This window comes from Moschus berezovskii, chromosome 12, assembly GCF_049115385.1.
Source record: "Moschus berezovskii isolate FMDL1 chromosome 12, NW_MosBer_1.0, whole genome shotgun sequence".
In the NCBI taxonomy this organism is placed as follows: Eukaryota; Metazoa; Chordata; class Mammalia; order Artiodactyla; family Moschidae; genus Moschus; species Moschus berezovskii.
Genome location: NC_142471.1, coordinates 84,753,554 through 84,780,932, shown reverse-complemented (window position 1 = coordinate 84,780,932; position 27,379 = coordinate 84,753,554). Strand labels below are relative to the sequence as shown.

Genomic DNA, 27,379 nt, shown 5'->3' with positions numbered 1-27,379 from the left:
GAAAAGATGTATTTTTTGTTTGCATTTTGGAAACAATGACTTTTGACCACTTTGATAAGTTAAAAACTTTTTTGTTGTTAAATTTATTAAATCACTTTCATAGCTAAACCAGCTTAGTATTCTACTTACTTTTGTATTTTTCTTACGTGTGTATCTACACTTTTTTTTACTTAAACTACTAGATTGTTTGAACTTGGCATATCTTGCATGTTTTTATTTTAAAGGTGTTCTGCTGGACTTGTGCGTCACTCCTCTGTTCTTTAACTGTGGTAATGAACATCTGTTTTTTTTTTCCCATGTCTCCAAAGCCTCAAAATGTGAATTTACAGTTCTGATTTTTTGATATACCAAAATTGGTTTATTAGTTTAGTAAATGACATTCATTCTGGTTAGTTTTAGAAAATTCTGTTGAAACTTGTAGCAATCGTTATACTTTAGATGAGGGCTCAGACCAGCTTTTCCAAATGCCTGTTAGACGTTTCAACTTGGATTTCTCCTTTTGAACACTTCATATTCATGCATAAATTGAAATTCCTCTTCTCGCAAATCAGTTTTACTCCCTGGCTTGTTATTGCATATTCATCTTTGACTTCTTTTTTCTCCCTTATCTCTTATTTCCAGGTGATAGTCAAGGTTGACAGAATTGGGTAATTTGATCTGTTTCTGTCCCTTTTCCTCCCACTGTGTCATCCTTTTCCTTGTCACGCTGGCTCGCGCCTCCTCAGTGCAGGACTCTCCTAACTGGTCTTCCTTTCTCCAGTTTGTTTTTGTTTTTTTGACTGACTAATCTTGATGCTGAAGCTGAAGCTCCAATACTTTGGCCATCCGCTGCAAAGAACTGACTCGTTGAAAAGACGCTGATGCTGGGAAAGATTGAAGGCAGGAGGAGAAGGGGATGACAGAGGATGAGACAGTTGGATGGCATCACCGACTCAATGGACATGAGTTTGAGCAAGCTCCAGGAGTTGGTGATGGACAGGGAAACCTGGCATGCTGCAGTCCATGGGGTCACAAGTGTCGGACACGACTGAGCATCTGAACTGAACTGAATCTTCTAAAAATGCTAATTTTTGATGGGCATGCTTTCTTATTCAAAAACATCAAAGACTCCCATTTGCTTTTCTTAATCACTGTTGATTTCTCAGCCAGTATGAAGTAACTGATCTGGTTGGTTCGTTGTAGGGATCCCTAGTGGGGAACCTACTGTGGCTTGCTCTCTCCTATGCAAGTGTGCAAGGTACTCTGGTAGGTACAGCCATAGACATATGATTGATAAGACTGGATAATTTTGGACCAACCCTACAGTTGAGAGCAGTTCTAAAAATGGACCAGGGATGGGGATTTCCCTGATGCCCAGTGGTTATGACTCCACCCTTCCACTGCAGGGGCACGAGTTCAATCCCTGGTCAGGGAACTAAGATCCCACATGCTTTGTGGCATGGCCAAAAAACAAAAATGTTTTTTTAAAAAAGAATAGTCCAAGGAGCTAATTAAAAAGTGAAGAATTTTAGGACCAAGATCTGGGAAAAGAAGGAAATCTAGAGAGGGGAGACTAGCATTTGAGCCGTTTCTCTACTAGAGGTGCCTGTTTATTTGGGAAGAGTAGTGTCATAGGCTGAGAAATTTTATAAAGCTTTGATGGGTTTATGGGGGTAGGGTGATAAAAATTGGGGTTCAGGTCCCACCAAGCCTAAAGGATCACATCCCAGGTATAGTAAGAATGGTCAGTTAGAGCTGTCATGGTCGCTGGCATTTGATTCCTGATGGAATGAAGATGGTCTGGATTTGCTCGCTCCTCTAGTGGCTTACCAGAAGCAAAAGTAAATTCTCTCTAGAGCAAGATCATTATCCTAGGCATCAAATTGTTTGCATAATTTTTGATAAACAGTGTCTGATGTTAAGTCAGAAATACCTGGTTATATTAGGAGATGAGGTGATCATGAAACGGAGCGAAACAGTGAAATACATTTTTGGACAAGAACTGGGAGAATTCATCACCAGTAGTTTCTCCTTTTGAGGAAATAGTGGAGTGTTCTTCAGATAGAAGGAAATGTCCCTAGGTGAAAACTTGGGGAGTCAGTAGGAGTGAACGAAAATAGAGATATGAATTGCATATCTCTGAATATATATAGGTCCACAGTCCCTTGTCTGTAATTCCAAAATACAAAATAAAAGCTTTGAAAATTGATTTTTTTTTCCCCCTGTAAGTTTGGTGCCAAAACTCATTTGCAGTAAAACTTGGTTAAAACTCATGTGAGGAAGGAACTTAGTGGGAACCTACATATGTTTTCTCCCAGAAATATCAGTGGGTTGATACTCCCATTCTCTACTGGATATTTTACAGAGTATATGGTATATGTACCATCAGTTCAGTTCAGTTCAGTTCAGTTGCTCAGTCGTGTCTGACTCTTTGCGACCCCGTGAATCACAGCACGCCAGGCCTCTCTGTCCATCACCAACTCCCGGAGTTCACGCAAACTCACCTCCATCGAGTCGGTGATGCCATCCAGTCATCTCATTCTCTGCTGTCGCCTTCTCCTCTTGCCCCCAATCTCTCCCAGCATCAGAGTCATTTCCAGTGAGTCAACTCTTCGCATGAGGTGGCCTAAATCTGAAAAACTCTGAATTGTAACACACTTCTAGTCCCAGGCATCTTGGGTGAAAAGTTGTGAACCTGTTGTCAATCAAAAGGGAGAAAGAGATGTCTGGGGTGCATTGCACAGATGAAAGAGGCGGACAGATAAGACAGTCAGTTGGAAGAGAGGTAGGATGAGAGGATTTGAAGGTCATTTTGGCTTCAGGGGAATTGTTAGGAGTGGGAGTGGGAGGGAAGATGAGAGTGGTTTTTGAATATTTAGCTCAGCTAACATTTAGTGTCCATATGCCAGGCGTTGTGCTGGATGCAAAGGATACAGTGATAAGTAAGATGGGTTTATTCTTTGTACTCTTCAGGGAAGAAGTGTGATGGTCATTTTGATGTACTGGAGTGTGATGAATAGCATGATAGAGATTCGAAATGAGTCACAAGTCTTGCTGATTTTCCTCCCTTATAAACTGTCTCAGATTTATTCCCTGCCATGTCCCTAGTTTATTTAGGTCCTCATTCATACTTGCTCAAACAACAGAAAAAGATTTCTGGTTCATATCTTGACCTTGCACCTTCCCTCTATCCATTTTGTTTATTTTTTTAGACTTATCATGCCATTCATTTTCTTAACCTTTTGCTTCTCCATTTGCCCAAAGAACAAAGACCATCGTGCTTAACAAGGATTTCAAGACTCTTTACACCTGAACTCAGCAAGATAGTGTAAGAGTATTTTGCTTTTAAAATTTAAATGGTGGTGGTGCTGGGGATTGTCTTTTTCTGTTTGTGTATTTTCTTAGTTCTTTTTGCCACTGTTTCTTTCCTCCTTTCCATCTTTTCAGAGGGGGCATTCTACTTGTTCCCTTGTTAGGGTTTGCTGCCCTATCAATTTGTGTTGCTGCTAGAGTCCTTAGTTTAGCACTTGGCATGTATTTAGTTACCAGCAGGAAGTCACCTTTGTAATACCGAGAGCTTCTTAAGGGCAAGGATCCTAACTTTACTTTGTTTTCCTTGGCCTATTGTGGTCTTGAACTCAGTACTTATTAGGTAGGGTTTTCTTGGTGGCTCAGTGGTAAAGAACCTGCCTGTCAATGCAGGAGATGTGGGTTCAATGCCTGGTCTAGAAGATCCCCTGGAGAAGGAAATGGCAACCCACTTTAGTGTTCTTGACTGGAAAATTCCATGGAGAGAAGAGCCTGGCAGGCTACAGTCCATGGGGTCGCACAAGAGTCAGATACAACTTATTGACTAAACAGCAGCAACAATTCATTAGGCAAATATGTTGGTCTTTGATGCTGTTAACCAAATGTTCCCAGTCAAGAGTACTTCTCAATCCTGTTGAAGTTAGACTTGGCCAAGTGCATTGGCTTGTGAATTGTAAGAGAAAGTGTGTTCAGTGAGGTGTGCACCCCGCAAAGATCTGGAGCCTTTAAGATGGGTAGTGCAATTTTCCACGTTTCCCTTTCTCTGCCCAGTGCTCTAGATGGCAAAGCCTCCCATAACCTGGGTCCCTAAGTGAGCATAGTGTGGAGCTATACTCAAGATGGGCATGAAACAGGGAGAAAGAAAAGTGTGCTATATGTATTTTTTTTCCTTTTTTACTTTTTTTTAATTTTTATTGGAGGCTAATTATTTTACAATATTATATTGGTTGGTTTTGCCATACATTGTTTTTTTCCTTTTTTAAACACGGTAAAAAAATCTATTATATTTTTATTGAGATACAATTCACATACCCTGACATTCACCTTTTTGAAATTTACAACTCAGTGAGTTTTAGTGTGGACGCAAATTGGTGTAACATACCCACTAATGTCAGAACATTTTATTCACCCCAGAAAGAAGCCAGCGCTTATTAGTAGCCAGTCCGTCATCTCCACTCCTCTCAGCCACTGGCAGTAAATTAGATTATTTACTTTCTGTCTCTGTGGATTTGCCTATTCTTTGTAGAAATGGAATTAGTCAATATGTGGCCTTCTGTATCTGTCTTAAATAACTATGTAGCATGTTTTCAAGGTTTATTCATGATTATAGCGTGATGCTTCATTCTTCTTTTTAGCTGGATAGCATTCCATTGTATGGTTATACCACAGTTTGTTTATCTAAGTTCTGTTCTGTTGAGTTACTGAGGTTTGGGGAGTTGTATTTTGACGGGTAACATCAGCACTTGAATTGACAATATTTAGAAGATTCTGTTTTGCCCTGCTACCATTTGGATAACTGAACTGTGTGGGTTTGACATCCTTTACTCTTCAAACTGCTAACAAATGGAACCTGATTATCTTTGTGTTTGAAAATCATAGCCAAGAATTGCTTTGCCATTTGTGTTTTGTCCAGTGGATGGCAGCATAATTCAACTAGTTGTCATGAATGTCTTCCTATGAGATTTTGTATATTTTTTGGAGGCTATAATTTCTATAGCTGTTGAACTAAAAAGTGTATACATATATTCTATAACTATGTAGGAAGGTTAACAGATTTTTAAATAATAAGAACAATGTCTGTTACCTTTTCTGCATAGATTTCAAGTGAGTTAACTCTCATTGCCAACTGATAAGTAACTCTTCACAGGAAGTCTTTCCGAATAAGTTATTTAGAGATGTATTTTTAAGTACAAATTAGAACTTAAAGTAGTTGTTATAGCAAAGTTGTTCTTATCTCAGGGAATTTGGCAGTGAGACGCCTTAACCCTTGTTCAGTCTATAGGCTTGCATTCAGACCATAGTTCTAATATGTTTACCACCATCCTTTGAAGGCAGGTCTGTGTTTTCTTTTCATTTGTCCTAATAGGACCACCAGGCCCCAAAGAGATCCAGTAAAAGTGGTTACTAGTTGATAAAGATAAAAAAACATATGCTTGCCTTACAGCTAAGATTATTCGAACCATCTATTCCAGTTAAAAGAGTTAACTTGGAAAATGGAATTTGTGATGAGCAGGAGAGTCAAATGAGTTAAATAATAATTATTTGCAGTTGTTTATTATCAGAGTGTACAGAGTACCTTGATGAGTTGTACTGTTTTTAAAGTAATCTTTTTGTTTTAAGACAGATTTATGTACTTAAATTGGAAAAGATAAGGAAAAAAGTTTCCTTCAAAAAATAAGCAAATATGGAGAAGTGATCAGACCATTTTTGCTCAGCGTTCAAAGACATTGAGGGTATAGGACATTGAGAAGTCATCCGAGTCCATCTGACTTCTTTGGGTATTTTCTCTATTAAGTAATCCTTGAACTTTTTGTAACTGTTCTTTGTTGTTCCCTGGTTGGGGAACAACAGTTGGTAAAGAATCCAGCTGCAACACAGGAGACCGGGGTGTGATCCCTGGGTTCGGAAGATCCCCTGGAGAAGGAAAGAGCAACCCACTCCAGTATTCTGACCTGGGAAATCCCATGGACAGAGTAGCCTGGTGGGCTGCAGTCCATGGGGTCTCAAGAGTCAGACACGACTTATTGACTAAACTACCACCAGTCAGTTAAAAAACTGAGATTTAAAATTTATATTAGGAGCATCTGAACTGAACTGAACTGAAATATATATATTATAATTCTTAATAGCTCCCGAGACTCATTTACCGTGTACATATCTTATCATTTTTTGGATATTTTACTATGGAAACAATATCTGCACATTGGAAATGGGAATGGATAAGAATATAATACCAGATGTATGTATTTGTCTATTTGGAAAGAAATTCCATTTTTATGTAGCTCTGCCAGTCTCTCCTTGCTTCTGGAGCCTTAAGAAATCTGGCTGTTGGCAGCATGGAACTGCTCTGGAAAGTCATGGATTAAGCTAGTGAGACAAAGTATATTATTACACGCTCTTCTTTTTTGCTAAAGTTATTCATACAGAGGCAGATTTAAAAGAGAAAAACGAATTTTTGATTCGGAAAATATTAAGACAGCATTCAGATCCATTTGTATGGCATCCAAAATGCTGAAGTCCTGCTTGGTACAGTAAGGAATAAATGTTAAAAGATTTTGAAGGAAGTATTTGAACATTTTTGATGTTTGTTTGACTTTAAAAACCCCATCTTTTTATGCATGTTGCCAACCTTTTCTACTAGATCATTACATATATTAATCGTAGTTATTTTAAAGTCTGTAAGATAGTTTCAACTTGTGTGTATCTCTGTCTGGGCCTGTTGGCCATTTAACTCTTGACAGTGGGTGTATTTTCTTGCCTTTTTTGGGTGTTTCTAATTGAATGCTGGATAGTGTGTATGGAAACAATGGTAGAGACTGGCATAAATGATATTTATGCTTACTAACGGGCCTGCCACTCTTCTGTTGGGCTCTTAGTATAAGGAGTTGAGTCAGTCATATTAGTAGTTGAGTTGGATTTGAGTTTTATTGTTTCAATAGATAAGAAAGCCTCAGATTCGCGAGCAGTTCACTGTGACTGTTCTTAGTGTGAATCAGGAGGGATTGGACATTGCAGTTGTAAAATATGGTGATGTCAGGTCTCTGATGAGCTCAGAAAATTGATTTTGTAGGTTGACCAGCTTTTTCTTATCATCAAGGCAGGACTGATGTTCTCTGGTGGTTTTTTGCATTCTAAGTGGAGTTAGAGCTTCACTGTTAGACTTTAAAAACTTCATAATCACTGAATTTGATAATAAGCAAGAAGCTGTTAAATTTGAAAAAACAATTCACCTTTAGTCTTAATGCTAATGTTAAAATGTTAGTGTACCATGTTTTTACTGGTTTCGGTTTAGTTTGCAGCTGCAGTGTCCCTGTGTCACGCAGTAAATGCCTTGTGTCAGTGAGTGATTACTGTTCCACTCTCCCTTGGATCCTTTAGACTTCCTTCCCATAGAGCACCTCTCTTTCTTTTGAAGTGGTTGAAGGTAGAGGTTTCTAAGTGCTTAACAGCTGCTGGGCCAGCTATCTAAAGAATCCCCTGAAGTTCTCATTAAAAATACACATTTCTGGAGAGTTTCTGAGTCTGGACTTTGTTTTTCTTTTTTTTTTTTTTTTAAAAAAAATGAGTCTGGACTTTGGATTGGAGTGTGGCAAAGGAATTTGCATCATTAATAAACCCTTCAGGTGCTTAGGAGAGCAATGGCCTGGGGAAATGTGTCGTGATTCCCGAACCTGGACTCTCTCAAGCTAGGAGTGGTGTCTCTTTTGGTTTAAATGTGAGATTGTCTTGTTGCTAAAGACACACATTTGCATCACTGCAGTGCCAGTCTGGAGTAGGAGTACCATGCATCCCTGGGTAATACAAATAGCAGAGCTTGGTTTACGTGTCTAGTGAAGGGAGACTGATGAAGTAGACACTGGTGGGGCCAGACAGTCATTATAATTACACTGTAGAAATATATTTGATCTGGGAGGTGTTAATGAGTATATATAGCTGAATGATAATACTAGATTACAAAATCATTCCATAAAAACACACACGCAGAAGAACAGAAGAAAATGTTGATGGTAGTTATCAACCATTCTTGGTAGTGGTTATTTTTCTATAATTGCATTTTTTATTTTTAAAAATTTCAATGAATATGTATTACTTCCAACAAACATATGTGTTAGTGGCCTTGTTAGGTTTATTAGAATCTTCCTTTCCTTCCTTTCTACCCCCCTGTTTCATTATAACATATGAAAGCTATTTATTTGAAGGTAACTATGTTAGTCATGCTCAAAATTCTCCAAGCCAGGCTTCAGCAGTACGTGAACCAAAACTTCCAGATGTTCAAGCTGGTTTTAGAAAAGGCAGAGGAACCAGAGATCAAATTGCCAACATCCTCTGGATCATGGAAAAAGCAAGAGAGTTCCAGAAAAACATCTATTTCTGCTTCATTGACTATGCCAAAGCCTTTGACTGTGTGGATCACAACAAACTGGAAAATTCTGAAAGAGATGGGAATACCAGACCACCTGACCTGCCTCTTGAGAAACCTGTGTGCAGGTCAGGAAGCAACAGTTAGAACTGGACATGGAACAAAGGACTGGTTCCAAATAGGAAAAGGAGTATGGCAAGGTTGTATATTGTCACCCTGCTTATTTAACTTCTATGCAGAGTACATCATGAGGAACGCTGGGCTGGAAGAAGCACAGGTGGAATCAAGATTGCTGGGAGAAATATCAATAACCTCAGATATGCAGATGACATCACGCTTATGGCAGAGTGAAGAGGAACTAAAAAGCCTCTTTTGAAAGTGAAAGAGGAGAGAAAACGTTGGCTTAAAGCTGAACATTCAGAAAACTAAGATCATGGCATCTAGTCCCATCACTTCATGGGAAATAGATGGGAAAACAGTGGAAACAGTGTCAGGCTTTATTTTTTGGGGCTCCAAAATCACTGTGGATGCTGATTGCAGCCATGAAATTAAAAGGCGCTTACTCCTTGGAAGGAAAGTTATGACCAACCTAGATAGCATATTAAAAAGCAGAGACATTACTTTGCCAATCAAGGTCCGTCTAGTCAAGGCTATGGTTTTTCCCGTGGTCATGTATGGATGTGAGAGTTGGACTGTGAAGAAAGCTGATCGCCGAAGAACTGATGCTTTTGAACTGTGATGTTGGAGAAGATTCTTGAGAGTCCCTTATACTGCAAGGAGATCCAACCAGTCCATTCTAAAGGAGATCAATCCTGGGTGTTCATTGGAAGGACTGATGCTAAAGCTGAAACTGCAATACTTTGGCCACCTCATGCGACGAGTTGACTCACTGGAAAAGAGTCTGATGCTGGGAGGGATTGTGGGCAGGAGGAGAAGGGGACGACAGAGGATGAGATGGCTGGATGGTATCACTGACTCGATGGACATGAGTTTGGGTAAATTTCGGGAGTTGGTGATGGACAGGGAGGCCTGGCGTGCTGCGATTCATGGGGTCGCAAAGAGTCGGACACGACTGAGCAACTGAACTGAACTGAATAACCTACATTATAAATACTTTTAGAATATTCAATTACTTTTTAAGAGTATAAAGGATTCCTGACATCCAAATGTTTGAGAACCACTAGGAGGAAACAATCTCCAAGATACATTGTTAAGAAAAGTGCAGATCCATTATGATTGTAAGTTAGCATTTATGTGAAAAAGAATATAAGTGGGATTTTTTAAAATTTATTTTTAATTGGAAGATAATTGCTTTACTGCATCAGCATGAATCAGTCTTAGGTACACAGGTGTCCCCTCCCTCTTGAACCTCGCTCCCACCCCTTCTCACCCCTCTAGGTTGTCACAGAGCACCAGGTTGAGCTCCCTGTGTTATATACCAAGTTCCCACTGGCTATAAATAGGACTCTTATTTACTTGTATGTAAGTAAAATTCTTCTGGAAGGTTATAAAGGAATTAAGTGTTGGTTTGTTCAGTAAGGAAGGAGTGAAACGTAAATTCTTTAAACTCTTTTGAATTTCCTTGAGTTTAAAACCAGTTGAATGCATTACTCATTTAAAAAAAAAGAAATTAAAATATTCCTACCAGCTGTATTACAAATTTCAGGGAATATATAAGTCTGTTATGATAGTTGGAGCAAGTTTGGAATAATGGTTATTTTTCTGGCGACTTGCTTTTTCTTAATTAGTGAAGTAAATGAAGCTTGCTTATTTTACAGGTAAAAAATTTCACATACTGTCCAATCCAAATACACTTATGGTGAAATTATATAAATCAAATAGGTAGCAGTTTCCCCAGTGGGGCCCAAAGTATACTGAACTTAAGTTTTAAGGAGAAAAAAATCTGATTAGTTTTTTTACTAGCAGGTATTTTCTAGGTTTCTTGTAGAGACTGGGTTTATTTTAGAAGACTATTACAATTTGTAGTCTGTTATTTAAGAGGTTTCGAAAAAGTACTACATGAAATATGGAAGTATAAAAGCTAAGTGAATGTTTTGACATTTGATTCAGTACAAAAAGTACTTTCTAACACTTCTTTGAGGCTTTGGGAATTCTTTAAAAGAATAGCTAAGGAATTAAATTTTATTTATTGTGTCTGCTGTTAAGCATGACTTTTGATCAGTGTTCATACTTTTAACTTTTGGATAGATTAAATATCCTTTTATGAAAAGAGATAATTATTTTAATGCAAAAACTCTTCAGAGTTTCTTTTTTCATATAATACTTATAAAATTTATTTATTTGAATGCTGAAATATTTCCAGAGTTCTTTGATGCAGTTTGGAGAAAGATATTACATGTGATTCTGTTCATTAGTTATAGTGAACAGTTCGCCCATAATGTGGAACTCTTTTCCCAATTTCTTTAGTTGACCAAGAATGCCTTTAATAATGTTAATAAGTTTTTCTGAGGTATTAGACAGATAGTTAATTCAGAAAGGAATTTACTATTTGCATGTACATGTGTAATAATTGACATTTTTCAGAGCACTTACACATTATTTTCTTTGATTCTCAACACATATTGGAAGTAGCACATTAGTATTTTTCTTGTTTTTTTTTTTTGTATGTATGGAAATCAAAATTCAGAAGGCTAAATAAGTAAATTGTCATATAACCTTGTTAAATGATAAAATAGCAATATAAATTTAAGCAAGGCTAGATTAGATTTTTCTAGAGGAAGAAATGGCAACCCGCTCCCGTATTCTTGCCTGGAAGATTCCATTGACAGAGGAGCCTGGTGGGCTGCAGTCTGCTGGGTCACCGAGTCTAACGTGACCAAGTGAGCACATAGCACAGGTTAGTTTCAAACAACTTTAGATGTGAGCAGGACTGTTCTAAATGCAAAAAAAAAAAAAACCCACCAAAAACATTTATCTATACCTGTGATGTCCAGGTTCTGTGGTCTGCAACTGGAGATATAAAGACAAGACACAGATCTTGGCCCTCTAGGGGTTGGAAGTTGAGTGACAGAGACGACCCCGTGGAGAAGAAAATAAGTGTGGTGGTGCCCAGTTGAAGGGCCATGTGTCTCAGTTGGTTTTGAGGAGGTGGCACAGATCCTGAAGGATGAGTTAGGAGAGGTTAGCCAGGGTGAGTCTGGTTAGGGCGAACGTGTAGGCACTTAGGCCTATACGGCACATGGATGTTGTTGGGAGCTGTTAGTAGCTGCACGTGATGGCTGTGCTGGGCTGCCTGGGAGGATGTGAGAGCAGGATGTGAAAGGAGAGAGGTAAGATGGTGCCTTAAACTGGAATTTTGGATTTTTTTCTCTTAAGTTTCGAGGTGCTAAAAATTGATTGTATTAGGTTGGTGCAAGCATAATTGTAGTTTTGGACTGTGAATCTTAAATCATTATCAGTTCAGTTCACTCAGTCTTTGCGACCCCGTGGACTGCAGCTCGTCAGGCTTCCTGCCACCACCAACTCTTGGAGCTTGCTTAAACTCATGTCCATCAAGTCGGTGATGCCATCCCACCATCTGTCCCCTTCTCCTGCCCTCAATCTTTCCCATCATCAGGGTCTTTTCCAGTGAGTCAGCTCTTCGCATCAGATGGCCAAAGTATTGGAACTTCAGCTTCAGCATCAGTCCTTCCAATGAATATTCAGGTTGATTTCCTTTAGGATGGATTGGTTGGATCTCCTTGCTGTCCAGGGGACTCTCAAGAGTCTTCTCCAACACCACAGTTCAAAAGCATCAATTCTTTGGCGCTCAGCTTTCTTTATGGTCCAACTCTCACATCCATACGTGACCACTGGAAAAACCATAGCCTTGACTAGATGGACCTTTGTTGGCAAAGTAATGTCTCTGCTTTTTAATATGCTGTCTAGGTTGGTCATAGCTTTTTTTCCAAGGAGCAAGTGTCTTAATTTCCTGGCTGTAGTCACCATCTGCAGTGATTTTGGAGCCCAAGAAATATAGCTAGGCTCAGACACATCTTTATTAATCAAAATAAGAACCATTACAGTCAACACACTTTTGCTATGGAGAAGTAAACTTGTTTATTCCTGTAGCATAAAAACCATGCCTTGGGATTCAGTGAACTCTGGAAAGCATTTTCTGTCTCCTGGTTGTAGAAGTGTTTTACCTGTTGTCAAGATGTTTGAGGAAGTGGCAGTTGGTTGGTGGAGAGGTCAAGTGAACACGGAGGATGAGACAAAGTTTCCTAGCCCAGTTCGTTCAGCTTTTGAAGCATGGGTCGTGCGAAGGGCACAACCTTCGCCCTTCTGGAGAAGAGTTGGTCTCTTCTGACCAGTGCTGGTTATAGGTGTTGCAGTTTTCGATGCATCTCATCAATTTGCTGAGCATGCTTCTCAGATGTAATGGTTTTGCCAGGATTCAGAAAGCTGTAGTGGATCAGACCAACAGCAGAGCACCAAACAGTGACTGTGACCTTTTTCTGGTGCAAGCTTGGCTTTGGGAAGTGCTTTGAAGCTTCTCCTCAGTCCAGCCACTGAGCTGGTTGTTGCCTGTTGTATAGAACCCACTTTTCATCGCATATCATGATCAGATTGAGAAATGGTTTGTTGTTGCGTAGAACAAGAGAAGACGACACTTCAGAATGACAGATTTTTTTGGTTTCAGTTGGCTTCTGAGGCACCCACTTATTGAACTTTTCACCTTTCCAGTTTACTTCAAGTGCTGAACGACTGGAGAATAGTCAGTGATGAGTTCTTTCGCGACTTCTTGTGTAGTTATAAGAGGATCAGCTTTGATGATGTTCTCAGTTGGTCATTGCCAACTTCTGATGGCTGGCCACTATACACTTCATCTTCAAGGCTCTCGTCTCCTTTGCAAAATTTCCTGAACCACTGCTGCACTGTATGTTCTTTAGCAGTTCCTAGACCAAATGCGTTTGTTGTTGATGCTGAGAGTTGTCTCTGCTACTTTACAACCCAGTTTGAACTTGAATAAGAAAATCGCTCGAATTTGCTTTTCGTCTAACATCATTTCCTAGTCTGAAATAAATATGAAATACACACCAAGTAGTAAGTCAATAGCCAAAAAAAACACGAGAAATGCACATTAAAATGATGTATAACATAACCACATTTATTTAAGAATGTATTCTAGTATGAAATAGCAAAGTTCAACAGTACTAAACCACAGTTACTTTTGCACCTACCTAATAAATAGATTCAAGGACTGAGTTTGAACAGTGTTTGAGTCTTAATTCTTGGGCTTATTAGCAATAGAACTACAGTCAAGTGAACTAAGCTCAGTTACCTCAGAAGTTAAATGGAAAAATGTTGGATGTATTGCAGTAGAGTAAGAAAAATAAATATTAAAATAATGTGCACCAAACTTCTATGTAAGAGCTCAGTTACCTCAGAAGTTAAATGGAAAAATGTTGGATGTATTGCAGTAGAGTAAGAAAAATAAATATTAAAATAATGTGCACCAAACTTCTATGTAAGAACTCAGTAATGGGAGATGACTTAGAAGTAAGTATGGCTCAGATGGTAAAGCATCTGCCTGCATTGCGGAAGATCAGGGTTCGATCCCTGGGTCAGGAAGATCCCCTGAAAAGGAAATGGCAACCCACTCCAGTACTCTTGCCTGAAAAATTGCCTGGTGGGCTACAGTCCATGGGGCTGCAAAGAGTCAGACACGACTGAGCAACTTCACTTTCTTTCTAAGCAGAACTGAAAAAAAGAGTTAAATTTTATTTTGAAATATTATTGGATTATTTGGGCATTTTCTAAAGCAGCCTAGCTGAAATGGTTTTATAAGCTCAATATTTAATGTTTAGGAGCCTGTCAGTGTGGTGTTTCTTTGTAGCCTTGTTTGAAAGCCAGACTTTCTGTGTATGATATGATTATCAGCTTATCGGACTGTTACGAGTCAGCCCTTTTGTGGAATCAGCTTTGTGTGATGTTGTGTGCCATGCCTGTTCTCCCAGCTTCTTGGCCCAAGACTCAATTCAGACTTGGAAGACCTGGATCTGTCATCTCCTACACACTCATTTTTGGCAAATCCTTGCCCATTTGTATGTTTCTTAATGTTAAAATGGTCCCTAATTAATTTAGCTTCGGAGAACAAAGTGAAATAGAACCTGGGTACATTTTTGTAAAACGCAGTCTGTTTGGTCTGCCATAACAAAATACTGCAGACTGAGTGGTGTGAACAGTGGAAATTTATTTCTCATCATTTTGGAGACTGGGAAGTCCAAGGTTAAGGTGCCAACTGATGTGATTTCTGGTGAGAGCTCTTTTCCTGGCTTGTAGACAGCCATCTTGCAGTGTGCTCATGTGGACTTTCCTCCGAGTATGCTTTGGGGGAGGGAAGGGAGAAGAAGGGTAAGAGAATGAACCCCTTGGTGCCTTTTCTTATAAGGACACTAATTCTTTAGGATCAGGGCTCTTGTGACCTCATTTAGCCTCTGCATACAGGACTTGCTTGTTGAGGGACACATAGCTTGCATGCAGGCATACAGACACACTCGACAACATGCATTGAAATTGGAAGTGTTCTCTTTTGATGGGTTTACAGCATAATATTTGATAACAGTTAAGTGCCAGTCATGTATTATATTTATCTGCTCTCCAGAGCTGCAGATGTGTATGGACCCTGTTAAGTCCTGCTTTCTAGTTGATGAGGTTTATAGTTGGTTAGCTACCCAAGTGGTTTACAACCGAGTTAGTTATAGAACTCAGAATATTACTGTGTCAAAGATAATTACAGAATACCAACAGCCTTTCTTATAGTATATTAAGCATATACCATTTCCTTGAATCCCCACTCCCCACCTTTTCCAAGCCCAGATATAGTTTGGTTCCCATAGTAAATGTGTGTAGTTTAGTGGTAATTTAAAAAATTATATCATTTATCTTAATTATGAGTTTACATTTTTGCTTATTAACAGAGCAAGCCTTTTAAGGTGGTACAGTTACACAAATTTTAAAGACAACTAAATCAAACCTTAGTTTTGCATAACAGATACTGGAATAGAGATAAATGTTTTAATTAAACTTCAGGATATAAGCCTCCTCTTTTTCTAATTGTGAATTTCAATATGAATTTTGATTGAGTTCTATTTGCATTTTAAATTGTGCTGGAAGATCTTTGTACCTGGTTTCTCAAAATGATCCCATGTATGCTGTTTTTCACAGGCCAGCCCTCCAGACCTCTATATTGAAAGATTTAATATAGCTCTTGGACAGTATATGGGAGCATTGCAGAGCATTGTGCCTCTTTTCATATATATGGTAAGTTAGAGCTATTTTCCCTCTCCACATACCTTGGTTTATTGGTCTAAGTGCAAACAGATGCAGAAAGTTAAGTATAGTCTATTTTTCTTTAACTAAGTATTATGTTAGAAATGGAAATTAATCTCTGAGCAATATTTGATAGTGTTGACATAGAAAACTTATTTAGCCTTGTGTACAGTGTTTTAAAATTTCATAAATACTATTGCTGAAGTAGACAATTAGGCATTACTTAATCGCAGTCACCCAATTAGCATTTATTTTATTTCTACCATATGAAAGATACTGTGCTTAGAAAATAAATAAAGGTAAGAAAATAAAATCTTTCCTACATATGAAGATTGGTTATCTTCAGAAAGTACAGTTAAGACATGTATCTAAAAACATGATGTATAATAAATGCCAAGGAGGTAACTCCATAAAAAGTAGAACAGTAAAATTTTCTTTCATTCTAATGATCTCTTTCATTTGGAGGATTATGCCATGGGTATAATTTGTAGTCTCTTGACTTTGCTGACGTGTTCTCCACTCCCACCCAACCCCACCCTGTTTTAAATATATAAAGTTATAGGATCCTAATGTTTGTGTTTGTACTGAATGGAAGAGCCTTTAGAAACCATTGTCCCACTTTCTTGTTGTTAGGTTGAGTTGTTTAGATTGATCCTACATTCTATTGCTTAGAGGTCACTATGTATGTAATACCAAACTTCAAAATGATTTGTTGTCCATAAGATATGCTCTACTGGGGGAAAAAAAACCAGGTCATTGGGAGAAATCTGTGTTGTCAGTGGGAGACTACTATTTAAATAATGGATGAAGGATATTTACAGTGGAAACTATACAGTCAAAAATAACATGTCCGTATGTTATTTTTGAGAGAAATCTTTTCAAGCTACAACATTAGGTGGAAAAGCAAGATGTAAAGCAGTGTGAGTTATATTTCTTCATTAGCAAGTGTTTTCTTCTTTATTTTAGGGGAAATAAAACATATCAGAGAAGATAAAAACATGTTAAAAATTGAGAGAATCAGTGAGCAACTTGTTAATATTCCTCTTTGTATTTTCCACTCCTATACATGGAGTTAGCATTTTTAAACACGAAAGAGTTTAGTCTTTTTGACTTGCCAGTCATTCTAATTAGGATGCTTTTGGCTGTAAGAAACAGCAAACTTGATTCAAAGTGATTTAGATAAATAAAGAAAAATATTATCTCTTCCTTTAAAATTCTAGAAATAAAGTAGTTTCCAGGGTTGGTTAAACCTGTAGTTCAGCAGTGTTATCAAAGTCTTAGCTTGTTTTTTGTCTCCTTGCTTTACATATCTATTTCATCTTGTTTTCCACATGGTTGTAAGATGACTGTAAGGTACTCTTCACTCAAGCCTCAGTTTCCCTTAGTCTGCTTGGGTTACCTTGGGTCACTTGTCTGCCTTTGAACCAAAGACTACCCATCTGGAAGGAATGCTGTAAACTGAATGATTTGGACTCATCATTAAAGTGGAATGTAGGGGAGTCAACCGGTGCGTGCCCACTGCCTGCTTTAAGCCTGGCTTTTTAAATAGCTTACCTATCACTTGTGTTTCCTGGTATTGCCTTTAGATGATGATGTAGTCATATAAAAGGGCATATTAAGTGCTTGTCATCCAATATGGTTCATTACATCCCTCTCTAGTTAATGTTGAGTATCTTCCCATGTTCTTTTATATGATTTATAGCATTTTATCTTTATGTGCTTTAAACTCCATGTTAAGAAGACTATAACAGTGGCAGAGCTTTCGTTTTCTGATGTTGGTTTTTTATGTTTTAATTGATGCTTTTATGAATTGTTTCCTAAAATTATTTTTTAGTGTTTCAGTTCATTAGACTAATTATTTCCCTTTAATTGATGCCCTGAAAAATAACTTGTTTTCTATTTCAGAATAAGTTTTACATCGAAACCAAGCTTAACAGAGACTTAAAAGATGACCTTATAAAGCTGTTTACCGAACATGTTGCAGAAAAGCACATTTACAGCCTAATGCGTAAGTGTTTCAACTTGGAGGGATGACATGACACTAGCAGGTTTTCTTTTTTGAATCAGAGAGCAGTGGCATCTGAACCCCAATGTTGACATCTTTTGAATCATATCATAAGAAGTGTTAAAGCCTCATTGTATAGCGAGACACTGAGGAATTGAAATGTAACTTGAAGGTCACCCAGTGAGCTGGGAGAAGCCAGGCTCTGAAAAGCGCCGTCATAGCTGGAGTGATACTTGCTGCCTCTTTTGTTTTCCTCTGACATTGGGGGAAATATTATTAATATTAAGGAGTTCATTTGCCCATAATGTTGTTACGGTAATTCTAGAAGGGTAATGTTAATATTTTTGAAATAGCACAGTATTCTTTCAGTTTCCTTATTTTTATTAAAAAGTTAAAGCTTATGAGAATTAAACATATGTTTGTCCCTTCTCTCAAGCTACGGCTCCCTCAAACTCCATTTTGTTTTACTTAAAAGGGGAATTCAACTAGAAAATTTTACTTTTTAATTAAAGACTTTCTACAAATAATTTTAAGTGGAGAGGATTTTATTGAAATGTTATATCTTTTTGTAACTGAATGTGATTATTTTCAATTAATTCATCCCAAATTTGTATTCATTTTATATTTAATCTGTGAATTTATCATTTCCTCATATAGCTATAAGTTTGACATAGGTGGTTATAGTTATGTAGAGGTTATTTGCAAATGTATGTATCTGATGACATAATGACTATGTGATTGAACCTGTAGAGTTAGTTGGGAATAAGACAATAGCTCAGTTGGTAAATGCACCTGCAATGCAGGAGACCCTGGTTCGATTCCTGAGTCAGGAAGATACCTTGGAGAAAGGCTAGGCTACCCACTCCAGTATTTTTAGGCTTCCCTTGTGACTCAGCTGGTAAAGAATCTGCCTGCAATGCGGGAGACCTAGGTTCGATCCCTGGATTGGAAGATCCCGTGGCGAAGGGGAAAGCTACCCACTCCAGTGTTCTGGCCTGGAGAATTCCATGGACTATACAGTCGCAAAGAGTCGGACACGGTTGAGTGACTTTCACTCTCAAGACTTACTGAAAGCCAGATGATTGGTCCAAAAGTAGGAGGATGAATTAACAGAGACAGAGTCTGCGTTTGGGGTCATGTTGAAATTAGTAGAAGAGACTCCAAGAAACTAAAATTTAGAATTTCAGTTTTTAAACATTGCTTTTTAAGACATGATTTTTCTGCAGTGCCTAGCATTTGTTAGCCTTTAAATTTATCTATTATGCCATTCAAAATTATAACTATCTACTGATGATAAAATCAGAAGGAAAAACTTGAACCAGTGACCTGGCCTTCAGTACATGAATTCAAATGTAACACACATTGCATGTTTGAAACTACAGAAATGTTGAACAAGTGAGATGACATTTCCATTTTTAAAAAGATGTGAATAGAAAAAACAATTTAATAATTTGACAAGCCTGGCTTAGACTAAAATTACGCTAAGTTTCATGAGTATTTGTTAGTTAATATATGGTGATTTTGGGGAAAGGGAAATGATTGAGGGAGTTAGAGATGAGGGAGTTAAAGAGCTTTCATTCCTCAAATGTCAGTGTTTTAAATCATGAACTTAATGGGAAGTATTTATAGCTCATTCACTTAAGTACTATGAGTGCTGTTGCTTTAATAAAGCTTTGCTTATTTTCAGAACCTACATCAATTGAATCATTTCCGTCAATGTTTCAACAGACATGCACATATTTACTTGGTAGATAGAACTCGACTGTGATGGATTAATTTAAAAAAAGAAGTTTAGTGTATAAATACTTGGTTTGCCCTCTTGAGCTGTTCTTTTCTTATCCTTGTTTATCCTTCAGTCTTTGGGCAAAATGGTGATAGAAAGTGAAACCTTGACAATCAGTAAGAGTTGTATCATTTTTATAACCCATTTTCTCTTTATTTCAGCTTTACTTTTAGAAGCCCAGTCAACACCATTTCAGGTCACACCTTCAACTATGGCAAATATTGTGAAAGGCCTGTATACTCTCAGACCAGGTAAACATTCATCATTTGTTTAGGGGTTAGATTTGTTTGTTTATGGCAATTCCAGCCTGATTTGTGAGAGGATATTGTTTCTCTGTGTTTTCTTAGTCTTAATGGTATTTGGGTTTGTTACAGAAGAAAGTTAAGTAGATACTCATTATTGTGGAATATAAACTCAAGATCTCACTTGGAAATCTTTCTGTACTAGTGAAAAGCAGGTAGTTTAGGGAATACAAGAAATCGTTTGTAGGAGACACTTGAGACACAGTTGAATCTTTTTTCTGGCCTGAGTCTCTTTTTTTCTTAGGTTCTCCTACCTCATACTGCAAATATGCCCAGGCATATGCATCCACAGCTCCATCTTGTAAGACCTGTTATGTATCTTGCAAGGAATCTAGAAGTTCTGATAAAATTATAGTCATTTCAAGGATACTTTGAGGAGTGAGATAGAATAGCAGAACCAGAAATCAAAGATCACTGTGTTCAAGGCATGGTTTGTAAGTTATCTTAATATATGTCTTGTAATAAAAACACTGAATTTAAAGGGTTCTCCAGATGCTTTTATACATATATTTCTGTTTATAACCCAGCAACTCAAATTTATCCCGGTGGTCTAGCCAATTAAAAAATGTCCATAGGACAGAGATTGCTGAAGTTCAGGGTAGAAAATTGTTTTCTGACTGCTTGTGGTTTTTGGATAGTCTCCTCTCATACTTACTTGGGAGTGTACTTTCTCTCTGCTTAGTAAACTCTTGCTCCTTAAGAAAGAAAGAAAGAGGAAAAAAAAGAAAAATACTTTTCAGTCTAGAAACTTACAGGATGCCTTTTTAGGATAATTATCTTTTTGTGAAATTCTGTTGCTTGAGGATTGAATGAAATAAAACAGGATCTAAAGAACTTAACATACAGTACCTGATAATGTAATAAGCATGCCAATACTAACTGTCGTTACTGCTTTTCATTTGGGTCCAGTGGTTATTTTAATGGACTGATATCTAATAGTGTACTTACTTAATTTAAAAGATATAGCAGAATTTAGCTTACCAAACTGGAAACCAAGTGAAAACGGTGATGTTAGGGATGGACTGATCTACCAGAAGTACCTTCTTTCTCAGGCTACTTTAAACAATTAGTGATTTCTAGAGTATTCAAATGTAATGTTACTTAAACTGGAATCAGTTCTTGCTCTAATCTTCATAATTTTTAGACATATTATTCCTACAGAATAATTATGTATATAAAATGAAAAGTATTGCCTGTGTCCAATATACTGGACACAGTTCTTTTTCTTAGAATTTTAAATTTCATTTTGCTAAGTGTGGTGAAAGTAACTCATGAATTTTTCTTTTAGTGCTAGATTATGAATGATTTTTTTCTTTTATTTTGGAAGACATCCAAGTACAGTATGACAGATTTCTAAATTCTGCCTCCAAAGTGAGCAGCTTTATCAGCTCTGACTTTTATCATTGGTAACAAAATTACAGAATGAAACTAGTCACTAAGGGTAGAAAAACTTGTAGATCCATGTTTATCCAAATGCTGTTTTTATCCAGGTTTGAGCTCTTGTAATAGGATTCATACTACTTGTGAGAATTCTGTATTTGAGAATTGCCCTTTTGAAAAGGTAAATTTTATCACAGACGAATCTTTTGCTGTCCTAGCTGTTTTCTGAGATATCTTAAGCTTATTTTGACATTTATTCGTCTTGCCAGTACCCATTGTCTTCCTAGTTTGTTAAAGCAGTTTTATTCACCTGACAGATTAAGGTTAAAATATTTTAAAAGTTGAATTTTAAATGTAAAGTTTCCTTTCATTACAGTAGTGCTGATTTTTATATAATGGATGCATCTGAATCACCCAAAAAGGTTTGTTAAACTAGATTCCTGGGCCCTAGTCCTTGGAGATTCTGATGACATCTGTTATTTAAATGTGTTTCCATCTAGTCTTTAGAAGTTCACTAGGAATAGTTCCCATGATCCCATCTTGCTTTTGTTCATTTAATACAAACACTTTTCATTGTTTATCTTCATTTTAATGATTGCCTGGAGTTCCATAAAATGTAAGACTGGTTTGACTCCTTGCCTTCTCTGACTTATGGGTTAGTGGTTCCCCAGGACACTGAACTCAGACTTTTTTTGAAAGCCATTTGAACTGAGCTAGATAAAGGGACACTACTGAGAACATTTTGTACAAAGGGTGATTGGATCACCTTGATAGTGTTTGTGGTACTTGGTTTTTTTGTTGTTTGTTTTTCGCCATCTCTAGTTTAGCTCTTCTCTCATTAGGCTTTTTTTTTTTTTAACTTGCCAGTGATCCAGCATTGTATAGCATTAAATGTGTTTTGCTTAGTTTTTCTGATTTTGAGTTGTTTACTTAGATTACAGTTTTTAAAGTGAGCATGCTGGATTAAATACAGTTTTGATATATACAGCCAGGATACACACACACACACACATACATACATACACACACACACACGTCATTTCAGTCATGTTCTACTCTGTGAGCAGTACAGTTTTGATATATGCAGCCAGGATACACACACACACATACATACATACACACACACACACACACACACCATTTCAGTCATGTTCTACTCTGTGCGACCCTATGAACTATAGCTCACCAGGCTCCTCTGTCCATGGGATTCTCCAGGCAAGGATATTAGAGTGGGTTGCCATGCTCTCCTCCAGGGGATCTTCCTGACCCAGGGATTGAACACATATCTCTTAGGTCCCCTGCATTGGCAGTTGGGTTCTTTACCACTAGTGCCACCTGGGAAGCCTATATATATATTGAAAAGAAAAAATTTGAAAGGACTAGATTAAAAGAATCCAAGAGGGCACAGAAGTGGCAGTATTTATATTTAGTGTTCACTGAGTAAGGGGAAGAGTATCTGATTTGTTAAAATGCTTTATAGTAAAGATACTAATTTATCTTTGTCATGTCTAATGCAGATATTTTCCTTAGACTTCTTTTTGTCTTTATTTTGATGAATGAATTTTTTTCTATAGAGTATTCTCTTGATCTTTTATCTTTTCCTTAATAGTTGATTACCAGTTAATTCTCTTTCACCGTTATATGTGTTTAATTTGCTATAATTTAATTTGAGTCAAAGTTGGTTTATATTTTAAAGGTACTTACCCTTCATCTCTTCCACCTCCCTCCCCATTTTTATGGTTCTTTAAAAATATGTCTGCTTATTACTTCATGTACTGTTCTGTTCTTAGGCCAGTGTATTTTTTTAATTAATGTTCCACAGGGCTAAGTATTTCCACCAAATCTTTTCCTTCCAAGTCCCTCCTGCTCAGAATTCTTTGCTTATTTCTCTCGTGTTTTCTTCCACATTTAGAATTTTTGAGACGGTTCATTCAAAAATTCTCTAGGGATTTTTGGTTAAATTTTGTTAAATCAGTAAAACGTAAAATATCCTCTTTCTGTAAATTCCATTTAGAAAAGAAACTTAACCTCTTTATCAGAAGGAGTTGCACTAATTTTTTCCCCACTTTAAGTTTGGTTTAATTTATAATCTTGTTCTTTGGGAAGAAAACTTTTCCTTTTCTATTTAAATTGTATGATTTCCTTAATGAATCTTTTCCTTCCCTCACAGAGTGGGTTCAGATGGCTCCGACTCTGTTTTCTAAGTTTATTCCAAACATTCTCCCTCGTGCGGTGGAGTCTGAACTGTCTGAATATGCTGCTCAAGATCAGAAGCTTCAAAGAGAACTTATACAGAATGGTTTCACGAGGCAAGTTTTCTTTTCCTTTCATGATAAAATGTGTCCATTTCCTTAGGCCAGTTTGGCTTGGTAGAGGGGAGGGACGCTAGGTTCTTTGAATGGGAGCCATCTGCCCACTGATAGGGCCAGTGCTGAGGGGAGAGGTGGTGAGCTCCTTGTCTGTGAAAGTGTTGAAGCTGGGTTTTGACTTTATGGGAGCTGCTTTTAAGTAGATTTTGAAGAAGGAATTTCTCATCAGGTGGGCAGTTAGTCTGGGCAGCCTCCGAAGAGCTCTTCTAGCTTTGATCCTCTTATACTCATTTTGAATATTTGGAAAAACCTTGTCAAAATTTTATGATCAGTTATAAGGTACATTTATGACTAAAGTAGCAAAGGATTAGTTTTATGACTAAACTGGTAAGGAAGCTTTAGATTGTGTTTTTCATATTTCCATTTTTTCCACTAAATTCTAGTCATTTCTTCTTAAAAAGTAGGGTATCACTTATATGTGTCCACAAAATTCACCTACCTTAATTTTGATATAAACACTTTGCTAATTTTTCTGAAAGTTGCAATTCAGTATCCTGGCTTTATCCCAGAACATCTTTCAAAGTGTGTATTTTCAACAAAAATTATGCAAAAATTTTGTGATTTCTCATGGGAAAGCACCCTGTTCTGTAATCAGATCGTTGGAGGGTATAGTAGAACTTTATAATTTTCATAATCCTTGCCCTCTCCGTAGCATGGTTGCATGTCTTCTCTTATTTGAATCCTTCACATTAAAGGGAGAAAGTTGGTGGAGAGAAAGACACCTGGGTTCCTCATTGAGGCGTAGTTGTGACCACAAAGAGTGGTTGGGTGTTGACTCACTTCTCTGGCTTGGGCAGGGGATGGCCACGCTCTTTCACAGTTTCTGAGGCCACATTCAGTCTCAGAACACCAGCCTCGATCAAGATCACTGTTTCTCAGTTTCTCATTTCAGCCCCAGTTAGAAAAGAAAGCAGATCCTTTGTTCTTTGTTGGCCCATGGATTGGCATTTATTCTTTTGTGTCCCGGTGGCATCTGTATTCATGTGGTAGAGGGGCTGCTGAGTAACCTGCCAGTCATTATCCAGCTCGTGGGCAGCTGACACTGGACGGGCTCGGTCAGCTGTCAGAAGGAAGCTATGTAGACAGGCCCAGGATCCCGCCTTCTCTGGCAAGTGAGAGGAACAAAAGGCCAACAACTGCATGCCAACAACTGGCTTTTCTCCCTGATGTCCAGTGGTTGGGTGTCTTCTGACATCAACTGTAGTATTTCTAACAGTGGTACTATTTTCATACACAGAATGAGGCCATTTAATGCTATAGTAATTTTACGTAGTTTTAAAGAGCTGATATAGGTTTTTTTTTAAATAAAGATATTAAAAAGCATACACTGAGAAGTTTTATTCCCGCCTGTCTCCCTGTCTGCTCTCAGCCATTCAGTTCAGTTCAGTTCAGTTGCTCAGACGTGTCCGACTCTTTGCGACCCCATGAGTCACAGCACTCCAGGACTCCCTGTCCATCACCAAATCCCAGAGTTCAGTCAAACTCATCTCCATCGAGTCGGTGATACCATCCAGCCATCTCATTCTCTGTTGTCCCCTTCTCCTCCTGCCCCCAATCCCTCCCAGCATCAGAGTCTTTTCCAGTGAGTCAACTCTTCGCGTGAGGTGGCCAAAGTATTGCAGTTTCAGCTTTAGCATCAGTCTTTCCAGTGAACACCCAGGCCTGATCTCCTTTAGAATGGACTGGTTGGATCTCCTTGCAGTACAAGGGACTCTCAAGAGTCTTCTCCAACACCACAGTTCAAAAGCATCAATTCTTTGGCCATCAGCTTTCTTCACAGTCCAACTCTCACATCCATACATGACCACTGGAAAAACCATAGCCTTGACTAGACGGACCTTGGTTGGCAAAGTAATGTCTCTGCTTTTTACTATGCTATCTAGGTGGTCATAACTTTCCATCCAAGGAGTAAACGTCTTTTAATTTCATGGCTGCAATCAGCATCTGCAGTGATTCTGGAGCCCCCAAAAATAAAATCTGACACTGTTTCCACTGTTTCACCATCTATTTCCCATGAAGTGATGGGACCAGATGCCATGATTTTAGTTTTCTGGATTTTGAGCTTCAAGCCAACTTTTTCACTCTCCTCTTTCACTTTCATCAAGAGGCTTTTGAGTTCCTCTTCACTTTCTGCCATAAAGGTGATGTCATCTGCATATCTGAGGTTATTGATATTTCTCCCGGCAATCTTGATTCCAGCTTGTGCTTCTTCCAGCCCAGCGTTCCTCATGATGTACTGTGCATAGAAGTTAAATAAGCAGGGTGACAATATACAACCTTGATGTACCCCTTTTCCTATTTGGAACCAGTCAGTTGTTCCATGTCTCAGCCATTAGGTAACCATTTTTTATTAGTTTCTTATGAGCCCCTCCAGCGTTTATATAATATACAGATATAAGCAAGCACAATATATATTCTTAGTTTTATTCCTTTCTTATACATTCTGTTATGTAGATGTACTATAACTTATTTAACCAGTCCCCTATAGATGGCAAACTGAATCATTTCCAGTCTTTTTGCTGTTACAGAGAATGCTGCATGCATAATTTTCATACTGGTTGTCAGTATGTTTGGAGAGTAAACGCCCTTAAGTTAGATTGCTGAGTCAGGAGTAAATGCAGTGGTGATTGATTAATATTGCATACAGCCCTCCACAGGGGACCGTGCCAGTTTGTGCATTCACTAAGTAAAGTGCCTGTTCTTCGCACCCTTGCCTATGGAGAATGTTGTTCACAGCGCCAATCTGGCGGTGAAAAATAGTTACTCAGAGGTAGTTTGATTTGTGTTTCTCTTATTATGAGTGAGGCTCAGCATATTTTCCTGTGTTTGTGTTTCTTTTCCTGTAAACGGTTTCTGCTTTTTTGCTCATTTTTCTATTTGATTGTTAGTCTTGTTTTCTTGGTTTCTAGGAGCTCTTTCTATAGTGAAGAGATTGTTTGCCCAAAATGACAGTTTTTTTCTGTTTCTTTTGACTTTGCTTATGGTGGGGTTTTTTGTTTGTTTTATTTGAAGTCATGTGGAAGTTTTTTTTATTTTATGTAACTATATCAAGTTTTTTCTTTATGACTTATGCATTCTGAATTATAGTTAAAAGTTTTTTCTTGAAATGTTTTAAAAATAAATGCAGAATAAACTGAGTATACCTCTTATGTTTTTTCCTAGGCTCACCATAATTTTGAATTATTTTATGCTTTTTTTCCATGTTATATTTGAATGTTTGCTTTTAATTTTAGAGATGAGCTTATCAATGCTTTTAACAAACAGCCCTCTGAAGGCTTTTATTTCTGTGAACCAGTGTAGGAAGACAGCTCTTGTAGGTTTCTCTGAACACCTGAATTCACCTTACAGAAGACTGTGGAACACATCCAGAGACATTTTCCTAATCCTGATTTTGGAGCTGGAGTAGGAGAACAGGGCTCAGGACTGTTTGGTGTGTAGCCGCCGTTCTTCGGTAACACTTGGGACTGGGAGTAAGAGAGCAGGACGCAGGGCCCGCCGCTCTTCGGTAACACTTGGGACCGGGAGTAAGGGAGCAGGGCGCAGGGCCCGCCGCTCTTCGGTAACACTTGGGACCGGGAGTAAGGGAACGGGGCGCAGCACTGTTTGGTGTGTCACCGCTCTTAGGTAAAATCTGCTTGGTATGAGTTGAGGCACTGACTCCATCAATAATCTCAGGTAACATTTCCTTTGAACATGAAGGACTAGCCTGGCACTGTTCTAATAAGGTCAGGATGGTCAGGTTAAACGCTAGTATTCCAAAAGATGATAAAATTAAAAATGTTTTATTTTACAAACTGAGTTGAGCTATTTCTGTTAACAAATTATTCTACATTTATTCTGAAGATTAAAGGCTGCCTCATGACTTACTCTGTGATTTGCACAGAGTAGGCCCTGCTT

The 27,379-nt window shown here is 38.0% G+C and overlaps 1 protein-coding gene across 1 annotated transcript in view; it reads left to right on the top strand.

The window, feature by feature from the left end:
* The window catches only part of CACUL1 (CDK2 associated cullin domain 1), a 74,799-nt gene that overhangs the window by 31,652 nt on the left and 15,768 nt on the right, over window positions 1-27,379 (top strand). Inside the window, exons 4-7 of the mRNA XM_055424557.2 lie at window positions 15,539-15,634; window positions 17,549-17,651; window positions 19,593-19,682; window positions 23,284-23,422. Coding sequence (XP_055280532.1) covers window positions 15,539-15,634; window positions 17,549-17,651; window positions 19,593-19,682; window positions 23,284-23,422 — 428 coding nt within the window. The remainder of the gene's footprint in view (window positions 1-15,538; window positions 15,635-17,548; window positions 17,652-19,592; window positions 19,683-23,283; window positions 23,423-27,379) is intronic.